The 14,846-nt window shown below is 42.4% G+C and overlaps 1 protein-coding gene across 2 annotated transcripts; it reads right to left on the bottom strand.

Annotated features, from left to right (window-relative positions):
- Positions 1 to 3,582: 3,582 nt before the first annotated feature.
- On the bottom strand, positions 3,583 to 14,217 carry LOC5512335. Of its 2 annotated transcripts, XM_032381675.2 has the most exons (7): positions 14,129 to 14,217; positions 13,138 to 13,273; positions 11,989 to 12,209; positions 11,452 to 11,578; positions 11,219 to 11,371; positions 5,406 to 5,652; positions 3,583 to 4,054 (listed from the first exon to the last, which is right to left on the bottom strand). In XM_032381675.2, the coding sequence occupies exons 2-7, from the start codon at positions 13,244 to 13,246 to the stop codon at positions 3,736 to 3,738; spliced, it is 1,176 nt and encodes a 391-aa protein (XP_032237566.2). In that variant the 5' UTR covers positions 13,247 to 13,273; positions 14,129 to 14,217; the 3' UTR covers positions 3,583 to 3,735. The 2 variants fall into 2 exon arrangements, with proteins under 2 accessions (XP_032237566.2, XP_032237567.2); XM_032381676.2 differs by having other exon boundaries at positions 13,138 to 14,211.
- Between the last annotated feature and the right edge of the window lie 629 nt (positions 14,218 to 14,846).

Raw genomic sequence — 14,846 nt, 5'->3', positions numbered from 1 at the left:
TGCACTCCATCCAGCCCAGGCATCTTCCAGTTTGCAACCTTCTTTAGTTGCTTTTTCACATCTGCCTCCTTAATCACCACATCTTCCTGGGAGATTATTATTATTATTATTATTATTATTATTATTATTATTATTATTATTATTATTATTATTATTATTATTATTATTATTATTATTATTATTATTATTATTATTATTATTATTATTATTATTATTATTATTATTATTATTACTATTACTATTGTTATTATTATTATTATTATTATTATTATTATTATTATTATTACTATTACTATTATTATTATTATTATTATTATTATTATTATTATTATTATTATTATTATTATTATTATTATTATTATTATTATTATTATTATTATTATTGTTATTGTTATTATTATTATTATTATTACTATTATTATTACTATTATTTAACTGGAAGAGCAATTCTCAGGTAATTAAACTGTTCTCAAAAAATATGCAGTATTAAGTGATCACCTGATATTATTTGATAGTTGATAGCTGACGTTGTTCATGTTGGTCTGTCAGTACTTGGCTCGAGGCTTTTTTGCTTTGTTGGGAACCCTTGCACTAAGAACTGGTCCGATTCATGATAAGGTTATTGTAACACTATATATAGAAACCTATGGTAACTTCATTGAAGATTTATTTGTCCAGTCTAATAACAAGCCAGATTAAATTGCAACTCAGAAAATTGGTTGTTTCAACAAAAATATCTCAACATTATTGGCTTCCTTGCCGATCTTTTTTTTTTTCTAGAAACGACGCGAATCAGTGCAATTGTAGACCAAGTACCGTAGTGCAAGCTCTGAAGAAGTGTTCCCTAATATCTCCACGCTGCTAAAGATATGGTGCACTATACTAGAGGAGAGAGCGCGAAGGCACTGCAACGCCTCCGGCCCCGGGATGGGGGGTACTCCGATATCAAACGGATGGGGATCATTGTCGGGATTTTTTTAAAACAACCCTAAAAGATACTAAAGTGGGCGTGGTCTGGTTATATTTTAACCCTAAAAGATACTTAAGTGGGCGTGGTTAGGCATGAATCTACCCCAAGATACCTCAAACAACTGTAAATAATTTGTAATAAAAACGTTTATTTAAAATTGACTCTAATGGAAGATTGACACGTTTTAACGCTCTTCTATTAGCTACAAGTTAGATGAGCGATGGCTATAGTAGCACCCTAAAAGATACCGAGGTAAAAAAAATATGGGCATTGTCATTTTCACCACTAAAAGATACCCAAGGCTCCAAATTTGCACCCTAAAAGACACGACGATGATCCCCGTCCGATAGATATAGGGAGTACCCCCCTGGGGCCTCACACGTATAACAGATCGTGCATGGGGCAAGAGAGGCTATGGGCATTAGCTCTTATCCATTGTCACTACGACACCGACGTCGACCTAGATCAAGTGGTCAATCAGTTGGCAAGAAAACACCCTAAGAAGGAACAAAGCTTAATATTGGTCAGAACATCAAAATTCAACAGAAGCATGTATAACCAGTAGCCGTCAAGGCCATGTTTATAGATATAAAATGAAAGAGAACGCCTTTATCCGTCACGCAATAGATGTTTTATTTTTTCCTCCTCACCCCTCCCCCCTGAAAAGTTTGGTCCACTTTTTTCGGATTTCGCCCCCCCCTCCTCCCCCCCAAAAAAATTCTGGATACGTTGGGAGCGCGCCTTTTATCCCGCAGGTCCTTGGTACAGGGTAAGCATGAGTTCTAAACGACCATCTCTGACCATTACATCCTCATCCAATAATCGCTACATAAACACTGTAACTCTAAGCTCTCCTAGCGAGAGCCACATAGATGCAACAGCGCCGCTGAGACATCGAGAGTTCTCTAAAAAAAAACACACTCAAACAACGCCATTATCGTGCTCTATTCAGCTTTATTAACATTAACACCACTCAGAATGAAATGCACTTCCCATTATAAAAACATATTTGAAATATAAGTATTCATGGCAAATTTTATAGAAACAGACACATTATTTGTGTCTAAAATAATCATGGTTTAGAGGAAAATAGCCTGTGTAGCAAAAGCAAAGGGCTTGCCGGGAAAAATGCATATACCTATTTCAATAAAGGTTGTCAGTGCAAATGGCGATTGGCAAATGGCAGTTCTACGACCGAACGTAATGCGTCTCGAAGAATATGGATAAATCAAAACAATTATCCATTAAAGGTTACCAGTGCTTGGCTCTGACATTGCTGGACTTTATTTAACACCTTTAATTTAACTAATAATGAGTACCCATAAGCCATTTACCATTCGCCATTTGCACTGACAACCTTTTGTGAAAGAGTGTATACGAGTGAACTCTTCTAGCCCTGTTCAAACTGCCAGCTTGACTTGCGTTAGATGCATGACGGGACCAAAGGCAACCGCAACCAAGAATCCATCATTTTACCTGTATTTTCAAAAGACCTGAGATTCCACTGGATTTCGGTTGAATTCGGGTCTGTTTGTACCTTGATGTTGACGCGGTCGCCATTTGTAAAGGACTACAAGTGACTAGAGCAATATAAAACACTGAATTTAATCTGATATCTAGAAAGTAGCACGTGGGATAAGGATCTGCATTTTACATTTCAGGTATATATCGGTATTAGTGTTAAAATTTGCGATGTATTCTTTTTTATAGATGCGGCAGTGTTTATTATATTTTAAATGACCGCATATTATGGAAACGATGCTAATGAGCCCAGCATTGTTGAGTCCGTGTGCAAACTGCCAGAAAAGCTGTTTAATGTTCAAATAAACACGAAACAAAGGAAATGCTTGCGAAGTGTTGGCCAAAAGCTTGAAATTTTGAACTCGCTCAAAATTTCGCCCACACTCGCCAGCTTCCTCCTGCACCAGCTATCACCTCCCAACGCGATGTTCGAACTGCGTCAACATTGCCGGGCCAACGTCTCGCCACCTTTACACAGGGCTTCGCACCTTGTCTCTTCCCTTCGTTATCAACCTTTATCAGACTACTGAAAGATATCAGACTTTTCCAAACCATTACAGAGTGTGTTTCACGTCTGGCTCTTTGAGGTTTCTATTGCTCCATTTTTTTGTGAACCAAATCGCTCTATAATGACCAATAAGAGCGATTACCTGAGAGAATTACCTGAAAAATATACAGGTCTCAGCCAATCGAAATCAAAACATTATGTTCTCATGCTTTTTATAATAAGAGTGAAAAAAACTTGGTGGGAAAGGGAAAGAAAAAAAAACTTCTATGTGTGGCTCTTTGGTCAACCATAAAGAATAGAATGAGGTGACGATAAAAGTTGATGACGGCGACTGATGATGATGATGATGATGATGACGGCGACAATAGTAATGATGATGATAACGACGATAGTTGTGATGATGATGATGACGATAGTAATGATGATGATGATGACGATAGTAATGATGACAATGACGATAGTAATGATGATGACGACGATGGTACTGATGATTGTATGATTATGACAATAGTAATGATGATGATAGTAATGATGATGATGACGACAGTAGGGATGATGATGATACGATAGTAATGATGATGATGATGACGATAGTAATGATGATGATGACGACAGTAATGATGAAGATGATGACGATGGTAATGATGATGATGATGATAGTAATGATGATGATGACGATAGTGGCTTTATATTCTAATGTCAATGAAGAGTCTATAAGACAAGTGGCTATTTTCCCTCATCGAACGTATAACATAAATTTATCTCCAACAGAAATTGAGGCATCTCTTCCTACACTGTCATCACAATACAGTTTCTCTCCTACAAAGCAAATCATATGCAGTGCCATCGTTACTTGATTCTTGTAAACCGCCTGTCGACACAAAGACCTCCAGTTCCCTTCATAGGCGCTGTGCCCCCAGTAGTTGCAGTTATTCGTGCCGTCGCAAAGATCCCCCCACAGAGCACAGTTTCCAGACAGAAAAGAGGTATCGTCTGGCAGTCGAGTAAACGACTCGCAAGCTTGGGGGTTGGGACTGGGGTATTCCGTAAGAAATCTGGGTAAGACAAGGGAAGTTCGTCAATTACCGCTTAAACTAGTCGGTTTATTTGAGATCTAGTAACACTTCAACAAGAAAGTTTCACAGGGAGCCAGAACTCTCAAAACCGTTTTTGGTGGCTGTGTAATGATGATGTTGTGTTGTAGATTATGACATTTGGTTATGTGCCTTTCTTGGCCACTTGCTTTACTTATAAATCCGGAGAGGCCCCCCTCCCACCCCTTCCTAATCTTCCCCTCCCTCGCCTCCCCCACAAAATGTTAAGTAACATAATAAACCATACCAAAAATTGTCCAGTGGCGGATCCAGGGGTGGTGACGGGGGTGACATGTCACCCCCCTTGTTGGGCGAAATAAAAAGCATTTGTGAAAAAGAAAAAAATCGTTGCACATTGTTACAGCCGAATTAGGATTATCGTGATGCTATTTACTGGACGAAAACTAGACAATGTTTGTGACAGAAAGCCAGGCCACTGCACTAGGGGGCACTAACAGGACATAAATCAGATCGGTATGAATGGCGGAACAGAAAAGCTGAAAACCCCTTGGGATAGCACTTTTCAACATTATTTTTTAACCCTTAAGGATAGCACATTGGGTGTGGTTGAAGCTCTAAAATCACTGTGAGACCCCCTAAGGGACAGCAAAAGCGTAATAATTTCAAGGCAGTTAGTTGAATTTAATGCCCTAAAAGATAGGGCGATTTGATTCTATGGATGGGGGGGGGGGGGAAACTTTCGCTATACATCGAATTCGGCTGTAACAAATCAAGTAGCGCCTTACATTTTTCTATTCAAATATCTATCTAGCATTTTTTTATGTATTCTTCGAGTGTAGACGGAGCGCAGCTGGCAAATTCATGCTCGCACATATAGTAGAGTGGAAAAGCAAACTAAAGCTGCGAGGAACTTATCAACATGCCCAAGAGCTTTTCAAGTTTTTTGACAAGTCGCCGGCAGAATTCCTTTGTTAAAATTGTGTTGTGGTTGATGCACTTGCACCCGAAAATAGAAAGCGCAAACTGGAGGATTTTTGCAAAATGTAGGCATAGGCGTTTTTGGCAGTTTTTGGCAGATGGCGTTATCTTCTCTTTTAAGTGTTCCTCCGGTACAGTAGGTTTAAAAGGAGCTGTTATGCTTTTGGTTTTCTGTAATTTAAACCTTTAATAAGTAACGCGATCTTCACAGACAGGGAAAAAAGTATTCTCGAAATTTTGTAGAAGAATTTGTAACATGTAATATATGTTCTTTAAAATTCTGAAAAAAAAAATAATCGCGAAAGAGTAAAAAAAAATCACCCCCCTTTTCTAAATCCTAGATCCGCCACTGAATTGTCACCTGTCAACAGACCTGACGGCGCTGTAGCCGTGCTCGTCCTGGTTCGTCATGATGTGAACCACTCGTTTGACTGACTCTTTGTAGCAGTAGAACCGCATCTGATCATAGCCCATGTCTTGCTTCAGTTTCAACATGGTGGGAGCGCTGAAAAGGTACTGCGGGTCATGATAATCGGACAATCGCACATAATCAGACCACGTGTTTTCCGTTGAGAAAGGATTCGATGTTGCTTCCCATTTCTTGATCGCAGTCCATCCACCTATATATGATGTGAAATAAACTTGTTATGAACATGAAAAGAAGAGTCAAGAAACCAAAGCTGTTCAAGGCCGTTATAAATCCCGGGGGGGGGGGGGGAAGAGGGGAGGACTCCAATATTATAACGACGGGGATGCTCGTAGGGAATTTCATTTTTACCCCTAAAAGGTTCCAAAAAGGGCGTGGCTCGAGCCAATTTTTACCCTTAAAAGGTACCAACGAACAACCCCCGGGTTATAAATATTAAGGGAAGTAACTCATTACTGAGAAATAATAATGAGTTCTGATGAAATAGCAGTTAAAAAGCATGAAGGGCAGATGAAACGCAGAACGGTGATAGCAGTAGAGTGCTGAGGGTAGTAGTGAAAAGGGGATAGCAGTAGAGGGCTGAGGGTAGTGGTGAAAAGGGATAGCAGTAGAGGGCTGAGGGTAGTGGTGAAAAGGGATAGCAGTAGAGGGCTGAGGGTAGTAGTGAAAAGGGATAGCAGTAGAGGGCTGAGGGTAGTAGTGAAAAGGGGATAGCAGTAGAGGGCTGAGGGTAGTAGTGAAAAGGGGATAGCAGTAGAGGGCTGAGGGTAGTAGTGTAAAGGGGATAGCAGTAGAGGGCTGAGGGTATTAGTGAAAAAGGGATAGCAGTAGAGGGCTGAGGGTAGTAGTGAAAAGGGGATAGCAGTGGAGGGCTGAGGGTAGTAGTGAAAAGGGGATAGCAGTAGAGGGCTGAGGGTAGTAGTGTAAAGGGATAGCAGTAGAGGGCTGAGGGTAGTAGTGAAAAAGGGATAGCAGTAGAGGGCTGAGGGTAGTAGTGTAAAGGGGATAGCAGGAGAGGGCTGAGGGTAGTAGTGAAAAGGGGATAGTAGTAGAGGGCTGAGGGTAGTAGTGAAAAGGGGATAGTAGTAGAGGGCTGAGGGTAGTAGTGAACAGGGGATAGCAGTAGAGGGCTGGGGGTAGTGGTGAAAAGGGGATAGCAGTAGAGGGCTGAGGGTAGTAGTGAAAAGGGGATAGCAGTAGAGGGCTGAGGGTAGTAGTGTAAAGGGTATAGCAGTGGAGGGCTGAGGGTAGTAGTGAAAAGGGGATAGCAGTAGAGTGCTGAGGGTAGTAGTGAAAAGGGGATAGCAGGAGAGGGCTGAGGGTAGTAGTGTAAAGGGGATAGCAGTAGAGGGCTAAGGGTAGTAGTGAAAAGGGGATAGCAGTAGAGGGCTGAGGGTAGTAGTGAAAAGGGGATAGCAGTAGAGGGCTGAGGGTAGTAGTGTAAAGGGGATAGCAGTAGAGGGCTGAGGGTAGTGGTGAAAAAGGGATAGCAGTAGAGGGCTGAGGGTAGTAGTGAACAGGGGATAGCAGGAGAGGGCTGAGGGTAGTAGTGTGAAGGGGATAGCAGTAGAGTGCTGAGGGTAGTAGTGAAAAGGGGATAGCAGTAGAGGGCTGAGTGTAGTAGTGAAAAAGGGATAGTAGTAGAGGGCTGAGGGTAGTAGTGAAAAGGGGATAGCAGTAGAGGGATGAATGTAGTGGTGAAAAGGGGATAGCAGTAGAGTGCTAAGGGGAGTAGTGTAAAGGGGATAGCAGGAGAGTGCTGAGGGTAGTGGTGAAAAGGGGATAGCAGTAGAGGGCTGAGGGTAGTAGTGTAAAGGGTATAGCAGTGGAGGGCTGAGGGTAGTAGTGTAAAGGGGATAGCAGGAGAGGGCTTATGGTAGTAGTGAAAAGGGATAGCAGTAGAGGGCTGAGGGTAGTAGTGTAAAGGGGATAGCAGTAGAGGGCTGAGTGTAGTAGTGTAAAGGGGATAGCAGTAGAGTGCTAAGGGGAGTAGTGTAAAGGGTATAGTAGTAGAGGGCTGAGGGTAGTGGTGAAAAGGGGATAGTAGTAGAGGGCTGAGGGTAGTAGTGAAAAGGGGATAGCAGTAGAGGGATGAGGGTAGTAGTGTAAAGGGGATAGCAGGAGAGGGCTTATGGTAGTAGTGAAAAGGGATAGCAGTAGAGGTATGAGGGTAGTGGTGAAAAGGGGATAGTAGTAGAGGGCTGAGGGTAGTAGTGAAAAGGGGATAGCAGTAGAGGGCTGAGGGTAGTAGTGAAAAGGGGATAGCAATAGAGGGCTGAGGGTAGTAGTGTAAAGGGTATAGCAGTGGAGGGCTGAGGGTAGTAGTGTAAAGGGGATAGCAGGAGAGGGCTTATGGTAGTAGTGAAAAGGGATAGCAGTAGAGGGCTGAGGGTAGTAGTGTAAAGGGGATAGCAGTAGAGGGCTGAGGGTAGTGGTGAAAAGGGGATAGCAGTAGAGTGCTAAGGGGAGTAGTGTAAAGGGTATAGTAGTAGAGGGCTGAGGGTAGTGGTGAAAAGGGGATAGTAGTAGAGGGCTGAGGGTAGTAGTGAAAAGGGGATAGCAGTAGAGGGATGAGGGTAGTAGTGTAAAGGGGATAGCAGGAGAGGGCTTATGGTAGTAGTGAAAAGGGATAGCAGTAGAGGTATGAGGGTAGTGGTGAAAAGGGGATAGTAGTAGAGGGCTGAGGGTAGTAGTGAAAAGGGGATAGCAGTAGAGGGCTGAGGGTAGTAGTGAAAAGGGGATAGCAATAGAGGGCTGAGGGTATTAGTGTAAAGGGGATAGCAGTAGAGGGCTTAGGGTAGTAGTGAAAAGAGGATAGCAGTAGAGGGCTGAGGGTATTAGTGTAAAGGGGATAGCAGTAGAGGGCTTAGGGTAGTAGTGAAAAGAGGATAGCAGTAGAGGGCTGAGGGTAGTAGTGTAAAGGGGATAGCAGTAGAGGGCTGAGGGTAGTAGTGTAAAGGGGATAGCAGTAGAGGGCTTAGGGTAGTAGTGAAAAGAGGATAGCAGTAGAGGGCTGAGGGTAGTAGTGTAAAGGGGATAGCAGTAGAGGGCTGAGTGTAGTAGTGTAAAGGGGATAGCAGTAGAGGGCTGAGGGTAGTAGTGAAAAAGGGATAGCAGTAGAGGGCTGAGGGTAGTAGTGTAAAGGGGATAGCAGTAGAGGGCTGAGTGTAGTAGTGAAAAGGGGATAGCAGTAGAGGGCTGAGGGTAGTAGTGAAAAAGGGATAGCAGTAGAGGGCTGAGGGTAGTAGTGTAAAGGGGATAGCAGGAGAGGGCTGAGGGTGGTAGTGTAAAGGGGATAGCAGGAGAGGGCTGAGGGTACTAGTGTAAAGGGGATAGCAGTAGAGGGCTTAGGGTGGTAGTGAAAAGGGGATAGCAATAGAGGGCTGAGGGTGGTAGTGTAAAGGGGATAGCAGTAGAGGGCTGAGGGTAGTAGTGAAAAAGGGATAGCAGTAGAGGGCTGAGTGTAGTAGTGAAAAGGGGATAGCAGTAGAGGGCTGAGTGTAGTAGTGAAAAGGGGATAGCAGTAGAGGGCTGAGTGTAGTAGTGAAAAGGGGATAGCAGTAGAGGGCTGAGGGTAGTGGTGAAAAGGGGATAGCAGTAGAGGGCTGTGAGTAGTAGTGAAAAGGGGATAGCAGGAGAGGGCTGAGGGTAGTAGTGTAAAGGGGATAGCAGTAGAGTGCTGAGGGTAGTAGTGAAAAGGGGATAGTAGTAGAGGGCTGAGGGTAGAAGGGAAGAGGGGATAGCAGTAGAAGGCTGAGGGTAGTGGTGAAAAAGGGGATAGCAGTAGAGGGCTAAGGGTAGTAGTGTAAAGGCGATAGCAGTAGAGGGCTAAGGGTAGTAGTGAAAAGGGGATAGCAGTAATGGGCTGAGGGTAGTAGTGAAAAGGGGATAGCAGTAGAGGGCTGAGGGTGGTAGTGAAAAGGGGATAGCAGTAGAGGGCTGAGGGTAGTAGTGTAAAGGGGATAGCAGTAGAGGGCTGAGGGTAGTAGTGAAAAGGGGATAGCAGTAGAAGGCTGAGGGTGGTAGTGAAAAGGGGATAGCAGTAGAGGGCTGAGGGTAGTAGTGAAAAGGGGATAGTAGTAGAGGGCTGAGGGTAGTAGTGTAAAGGGGATAGCAGTAGAGGGCTGAGGGTAGTAGTGAAAAGGGGATAGCAGTAGAGGGCTAAGGGTAGTAGTGAAAAGGGGATAGTAGTAGAGGGCTGAGGGTAGTAGTGAAAAGGGGATAGTAGTAGAGGGCTGAGGGTAGTAGTGTAAAGGGGATAGCAGTAGAGGGCTGAGGGTAGTAGTGAAAAGGGGATAGCAGTAGAGGGCTAAGGGTAGTAGTGAAAAGGGGATAGTAGTAGAGGGCTGAGGGTAGTAGTGTAAAGGGGATAGTAGTAGAGGGCTGAGGGTAGTAGTGTAAAGGGGATAGCAGTAGAGGGCTGAGGGTAGTAGTGTAAAGGGAATAGCAGTAGAGGGATAAGGGTAGTGGTGAAAAGGGGATAGCAGTAGAGGGCTGAGGGTAGTAGTGAAAAGGGGATAGCAGTGGAGGGCTGAGGGTAGTGGTGTAAAGGGGATAGCAGTAGAGGGCTGAGGGTGGTAGTGTAAAGGGGATAGCAGTAGAGGGCTGAGGGTAGTAGTGAAAAGGGGATAGCAGTGGAGGGCTGAGGGTAGTGGTGTAAAGGGGATAGCAGTAGAGGGCTGAGGGTAGTAGTGAAAAGGGGATAGCAATAGAGGGCTGAGGGTAGTAGTGTAAAGGGTATAGCAGTAGAGGGCTGAGGGTAGTAGTGAAAAGGGGATAGCAGTAGAGGGCTGAGGGTAGTAGTGAAAAGGGGATAGCAGGAGAGGGATGAGGGTAGTAGTGAAAAGGGGATAGCAGGAGAGGGATGAGGGTAGTAGTGAAAAGGGGATAGCAGTAGAGGGCTGAGGGTAGTAGTGAAAAGGGGATAGCAGTAGAGGGATGAGGGTAGTAGTGAAAAGGGGATAGCAGTAGAGGGCTGAGGGTAGTAGTGAAAAGGGGATAGCAGTAGAGGGCTGAGGGTAGTAGTGTAAAGGGGATAGCAGTAGAGGGCTGGGGGTAGTAGTGGAAAGGGGATAGCAGTAGAGGGCTGAGGGTAGTAGTGAAAAGGGGATAGCAGTAGAGGGCTTATGGTAGTAGTAAAAGGGGATAGCAGTAGAGGGCTGGGGGTAGTAGTGAAAAGGGGATAGCAGTAGAGGGCTGAGGGTAGTAGTGAAAAGGGGATAGCAGTAGAGGGCTTATGGTAGTAGTAAAAGGGGATAGCAGGAGAGGGCTCAGGGTAGTAGTGGAAAGGGGATAGCAGGGAGGGCTGAGAGGTAGTGGGGGAAGAAGTTGAGTAGAGGGTATTGCAATACGCATATAAATACCAAAGATGCATCGGGACATACAGAACTGACCTGAACTACTAAATCATACACCAGGGACGCCGTGTCACACAAAGCATCATATCCATCGGCAAATTCAAGCAAGTAACTAATATATTTCCATCAAATATCGTCAATATTATACCAGTGATCACTCGTAAATTGTTATTTTGCGAAAAAAAGCGCTGTATTTTTCATGATAAACAATAACAAAGGAGTGGGAGATCGACATTCTGTAATAAGTTCTTAAACTTTAAACTGCATGTTTTACGGACCATGGTTATCCCCGTCAGTAATAAAGACAGCAGACCAAATAGACCACCATATCAATTGGGGACCGATGGAACCGGTTGAATGCAGAGCCCCTTACCTACCCCTCCCTAGGGATTATATAGTTACCTCCATCAGTAACCATGTCGCAATAGACTGTGAAGGGAGAGACCGATGGAACGGGCTGAATCCAGTAAACACCGTTTCCTCGTTTGATGCCGACGAAACTTGACAATATCTGTAAACAGGATTTTGCCGGGGAGTTCTCGGAAGATCCAGGACCTTCAGCAAGAAAAAAACTTTTTTTCAGAAAAAAATCATTTTAAATAAGACGTTCCCAAAGAATCACAATTCTGATGTACCTATCCATTTTTGGCAGTTTTCATCAGTATAGTCAGATGCACATTGGCACTCATAATTTCTCCAGTCGCACGACTCGATACAGGTACCACCATTCTTGCAAGGATAACCGACGCAAACAGGTAAAACCTGAATAACAGTAAAAGCGAAAACCGGTAAAATCTTTATAACAAACAAGTACATGGTGTACAAGCCGGTGAAAAACAAGGCAAGAGTTGGTAAAACCCACAATGTCTTGTGACGCGCGCGTAAAACCGAGGTCGGGGGTGGGGAGTCGTTAATAAGATGTCTAAGTTTGCCCCCTCACCTACCTCGTTTTCACACGCGCGTCGCAGGGATTTGTGGGAAGACATGGAAAGATAAAAGTAGATGACGCATTAACTTGTAAAACCTTATTCAAAGAAAGGGGATGACGCACAATCCGGTAAAACCTAATAAACCTAAAAAAAAGAACTAATAAAACTATAATATCAGGGCAAAAAAGACACACAGATTTGCTGTCAGAGATCATCTCTGGAGATCATTGACGGAAATCTTACGTAATCGCCGGTAGCATCATAGTAGTCTTTTGTTGAATCGGAGGCAAGGTCTGAGCTCGGCGCAGCGGCGGCTGTTATGTTGTTGAGCTCGCATGTCGGTGACGAGGCATTCTTTTCGAAGTTAAGGGACACGCATTGAGGGTTTGTCAAGCACTCAAAGGTGCAATCGAAGTTGTCTTCGACGTCATGTTCAGCTATCACGTGGTTTAGTAAACTGCGACCTGAACATCACATTATTTATATAAGTATGCGATACACTCTTTTTATAAGAATGACTATATTTAGTTGAGGCTGGGACGCGGTTTTATTTTATTATTATTATTTTTTTTTGCATTAGGATCTTGAATTTAAACTTAAAAGTGTTATAAAAAAATAATCCAATTAATCATTAGGGAGAGAATTACGTAAATGCACAATAGCAATAATATTTAAGGTTGCTTTAATGAAATCAATTTGATTCCTGTATTTTAGAATGCGTAAGACTTCAGATAGCATGTTCTTTAAATTAGGTGAAATCTTAGGCTGGACGTTCTTGTAAAAAAAGGTAAATTACACTCTTTTTTTGCATGCTATCTTCTTTGTCTCGTTCTGACAGTAGCATAGACTCAATTGCCCTTCTGTGTCATGTTTAAAAATGTTATTGTTGGTGAAGTCACAATCACTTGAGATGACCTTTGCGGCCGCTTGCAATGTACGCTGGATCTTCGAGCATGGATGCGCCATAGTTTAGACGCAATTGACTGCTTCCTATCCGATCTCGCCCTATCCTTAGGTCTTTTGGCCGTGGAGTGGAAAAATGGTAAATCCATTGCGGAAAAGACCAGTACTAGAATAGGTTAAGGATGGTCGAAATTTTTACGATAAATAGTCAAAATTAATAATGAGCTGCAAAGTATGAGCAATTCCAAACAAAGAAAAACCACGAAAACCACAATAAAAAGATGAGATAGAAGCGTAATGATTTAGCTTCCGATATGCCGAGATAACTTTTTGCGCTGTTGTAATGGTAATGTCAAAATGTTTAATTCAATCAAAGAGAGTTTTCAAACTTTTATTTAAAAATGAATTCATTAAATCAAGGTATGGGGACATAAGGGACCCCCCCCCCCCCATAATAGTACGATAATTCTGCTGGCAATCATTTGTTACCTTTATACTTGAGCTTGAATACTGCTTTTCTAGAACAATCACCCCTGTTCTGTGCGGTCGCGCAGACTAACATCATCAATAGGTATACAATGTAACCAGTAATAACCATGGTGACTTGGGTGGAGCAGAAAGCTCGCTGAAGAGAATAAAATATCTATATACATGATATATAGAGATGGGTAGCGATATACCACGAGATTTCGAAAGTCTCGTTATGAAATTTTGCAAAGTCTCGAAATTGTGAAGTTTTGTGAGAATGTTCTCTTTTTTTTTCAAAATATTGGGAGTCTCAGAGTCTCTTTTCTACCACGGTCTCGGAGTCTCGGAATGTTAAACGCGATTTCGGAGTTCCGTTTTTTTTGTTAGACGCGATCTAGTTTATGTTGTTACCATGACTACGGGTCTCTTCGCTCTAAACAGAAACTTTAGCTACTCTAACAAGATTGTGTGGTAACTCTACTTATTCTTTTGCCGTTTTACATTCTCCGTAGCTTACACTTAGCCTCCCCTAGCCTTCACTGTTATCATTGTTGTTGAGACACAACTAAAGACGCATCAGTTCTATCGAGGTCGGTTTGGTAATTCATGCACGATTTCACATTTCACTTTTAATGCTGTAGTTTTAATTGTATATATCTTTTTGTTTATTAATTTACTTATAGCTTTTATCGGTGAATCGCTCGTTTAAATTTTTTTAACTTTAAAAGTCAATAAATCACTGTTACAAATTAATCTTATTTTTTAAAGTATAGCCAATAGTTTTAACAGTTTAAGCGAACGTGTTTTATCCAGGGGTAGTATGGGAAGGCAAAAAAGGGGGAAAATGTTACCCTAGCTAAAAATGTTAATTTTGACAGTATTGGGATTGTACGAACTCAAATCAACTTGTGAGATAAACATTCTTAACACCTTCCTTGCTACCAGATTCATCAGAGCACCGAATATTTTATCAAACTACCCATTATTATCTGTAGAACTCAATACAATATACCTTATTTAAGCTAAATGAAAGCCAGAGAAGTACAGATGAAACTTGAAACCATTCTTCATTCTATCTTGCTCTACTTTTGTGGAGTGAAGAGAGGCAGACAAATTATTTATTTATAACCGTTTTTCAAACAGGGCAGTTCTGTTTTTGGGGTGTTGCCATTATCAACGCAGATCAAAGATAAACGGTGATAAATAAATAATTTGTTTAAACCTTAGAAGGACCAATATTCAAAAAGCAAAAATTTTGGCGCGTGAGGGGTCGTCTGGGACAAGCTTCCAGTGCTAATAAAACACAAGGCTAGTTCAAGTACCGCGCGATTAAACGAGCCTTTTTGTGTTGAAATGGCGGCTTTTTACCGGCGAACTGTCTCTTTTTGGGGAATGCTAAGAAAACTAGCGCAAAGCTAAGGCTATAATTTTCTTTATGACTTCCTCATTATCAAACAAACCTCTCATCGTTTGAACAGTATGGTTTTAATGCAGTACAGTTTGTCAAAACAGCGACTGCCGTCAACCTTTCGTACCTTTACTCGAACGATTCAACACCTGTTCAACACTATTGTGTTTGCTTTTGCAAGAGCTCGCGCATGCGCTACATTATTCAGGATTGTGTCAACAGTGAATTAGAAATATCAAAGGTTACACCGAGTTTTCGGTACTCATACGAGAGGTCTGAATCTTTAAAATGATTTATAATTTGAACCTGAAAAATTGTGACT

The sequence above is a fragment of the Nematostella vectensis genome, chromosome 1 (genome assembly GCF_932526225.1).
Source record: "Nematostella vectensis chromosome 1, jaNemVect1.1, whole genome shotgun sequence".
Taxonomy (NCBI): Eukaryota; Metazoa; Cnidaria; class Anthozoa; order Actiniaria; family Edwardsiidae; genus Nematostella; species Nematostella vectensis.
Note: the sequence above shows the minus strand (reverse complement) of the source record. Positions and strands in the feature narration are given on the sequence as shown.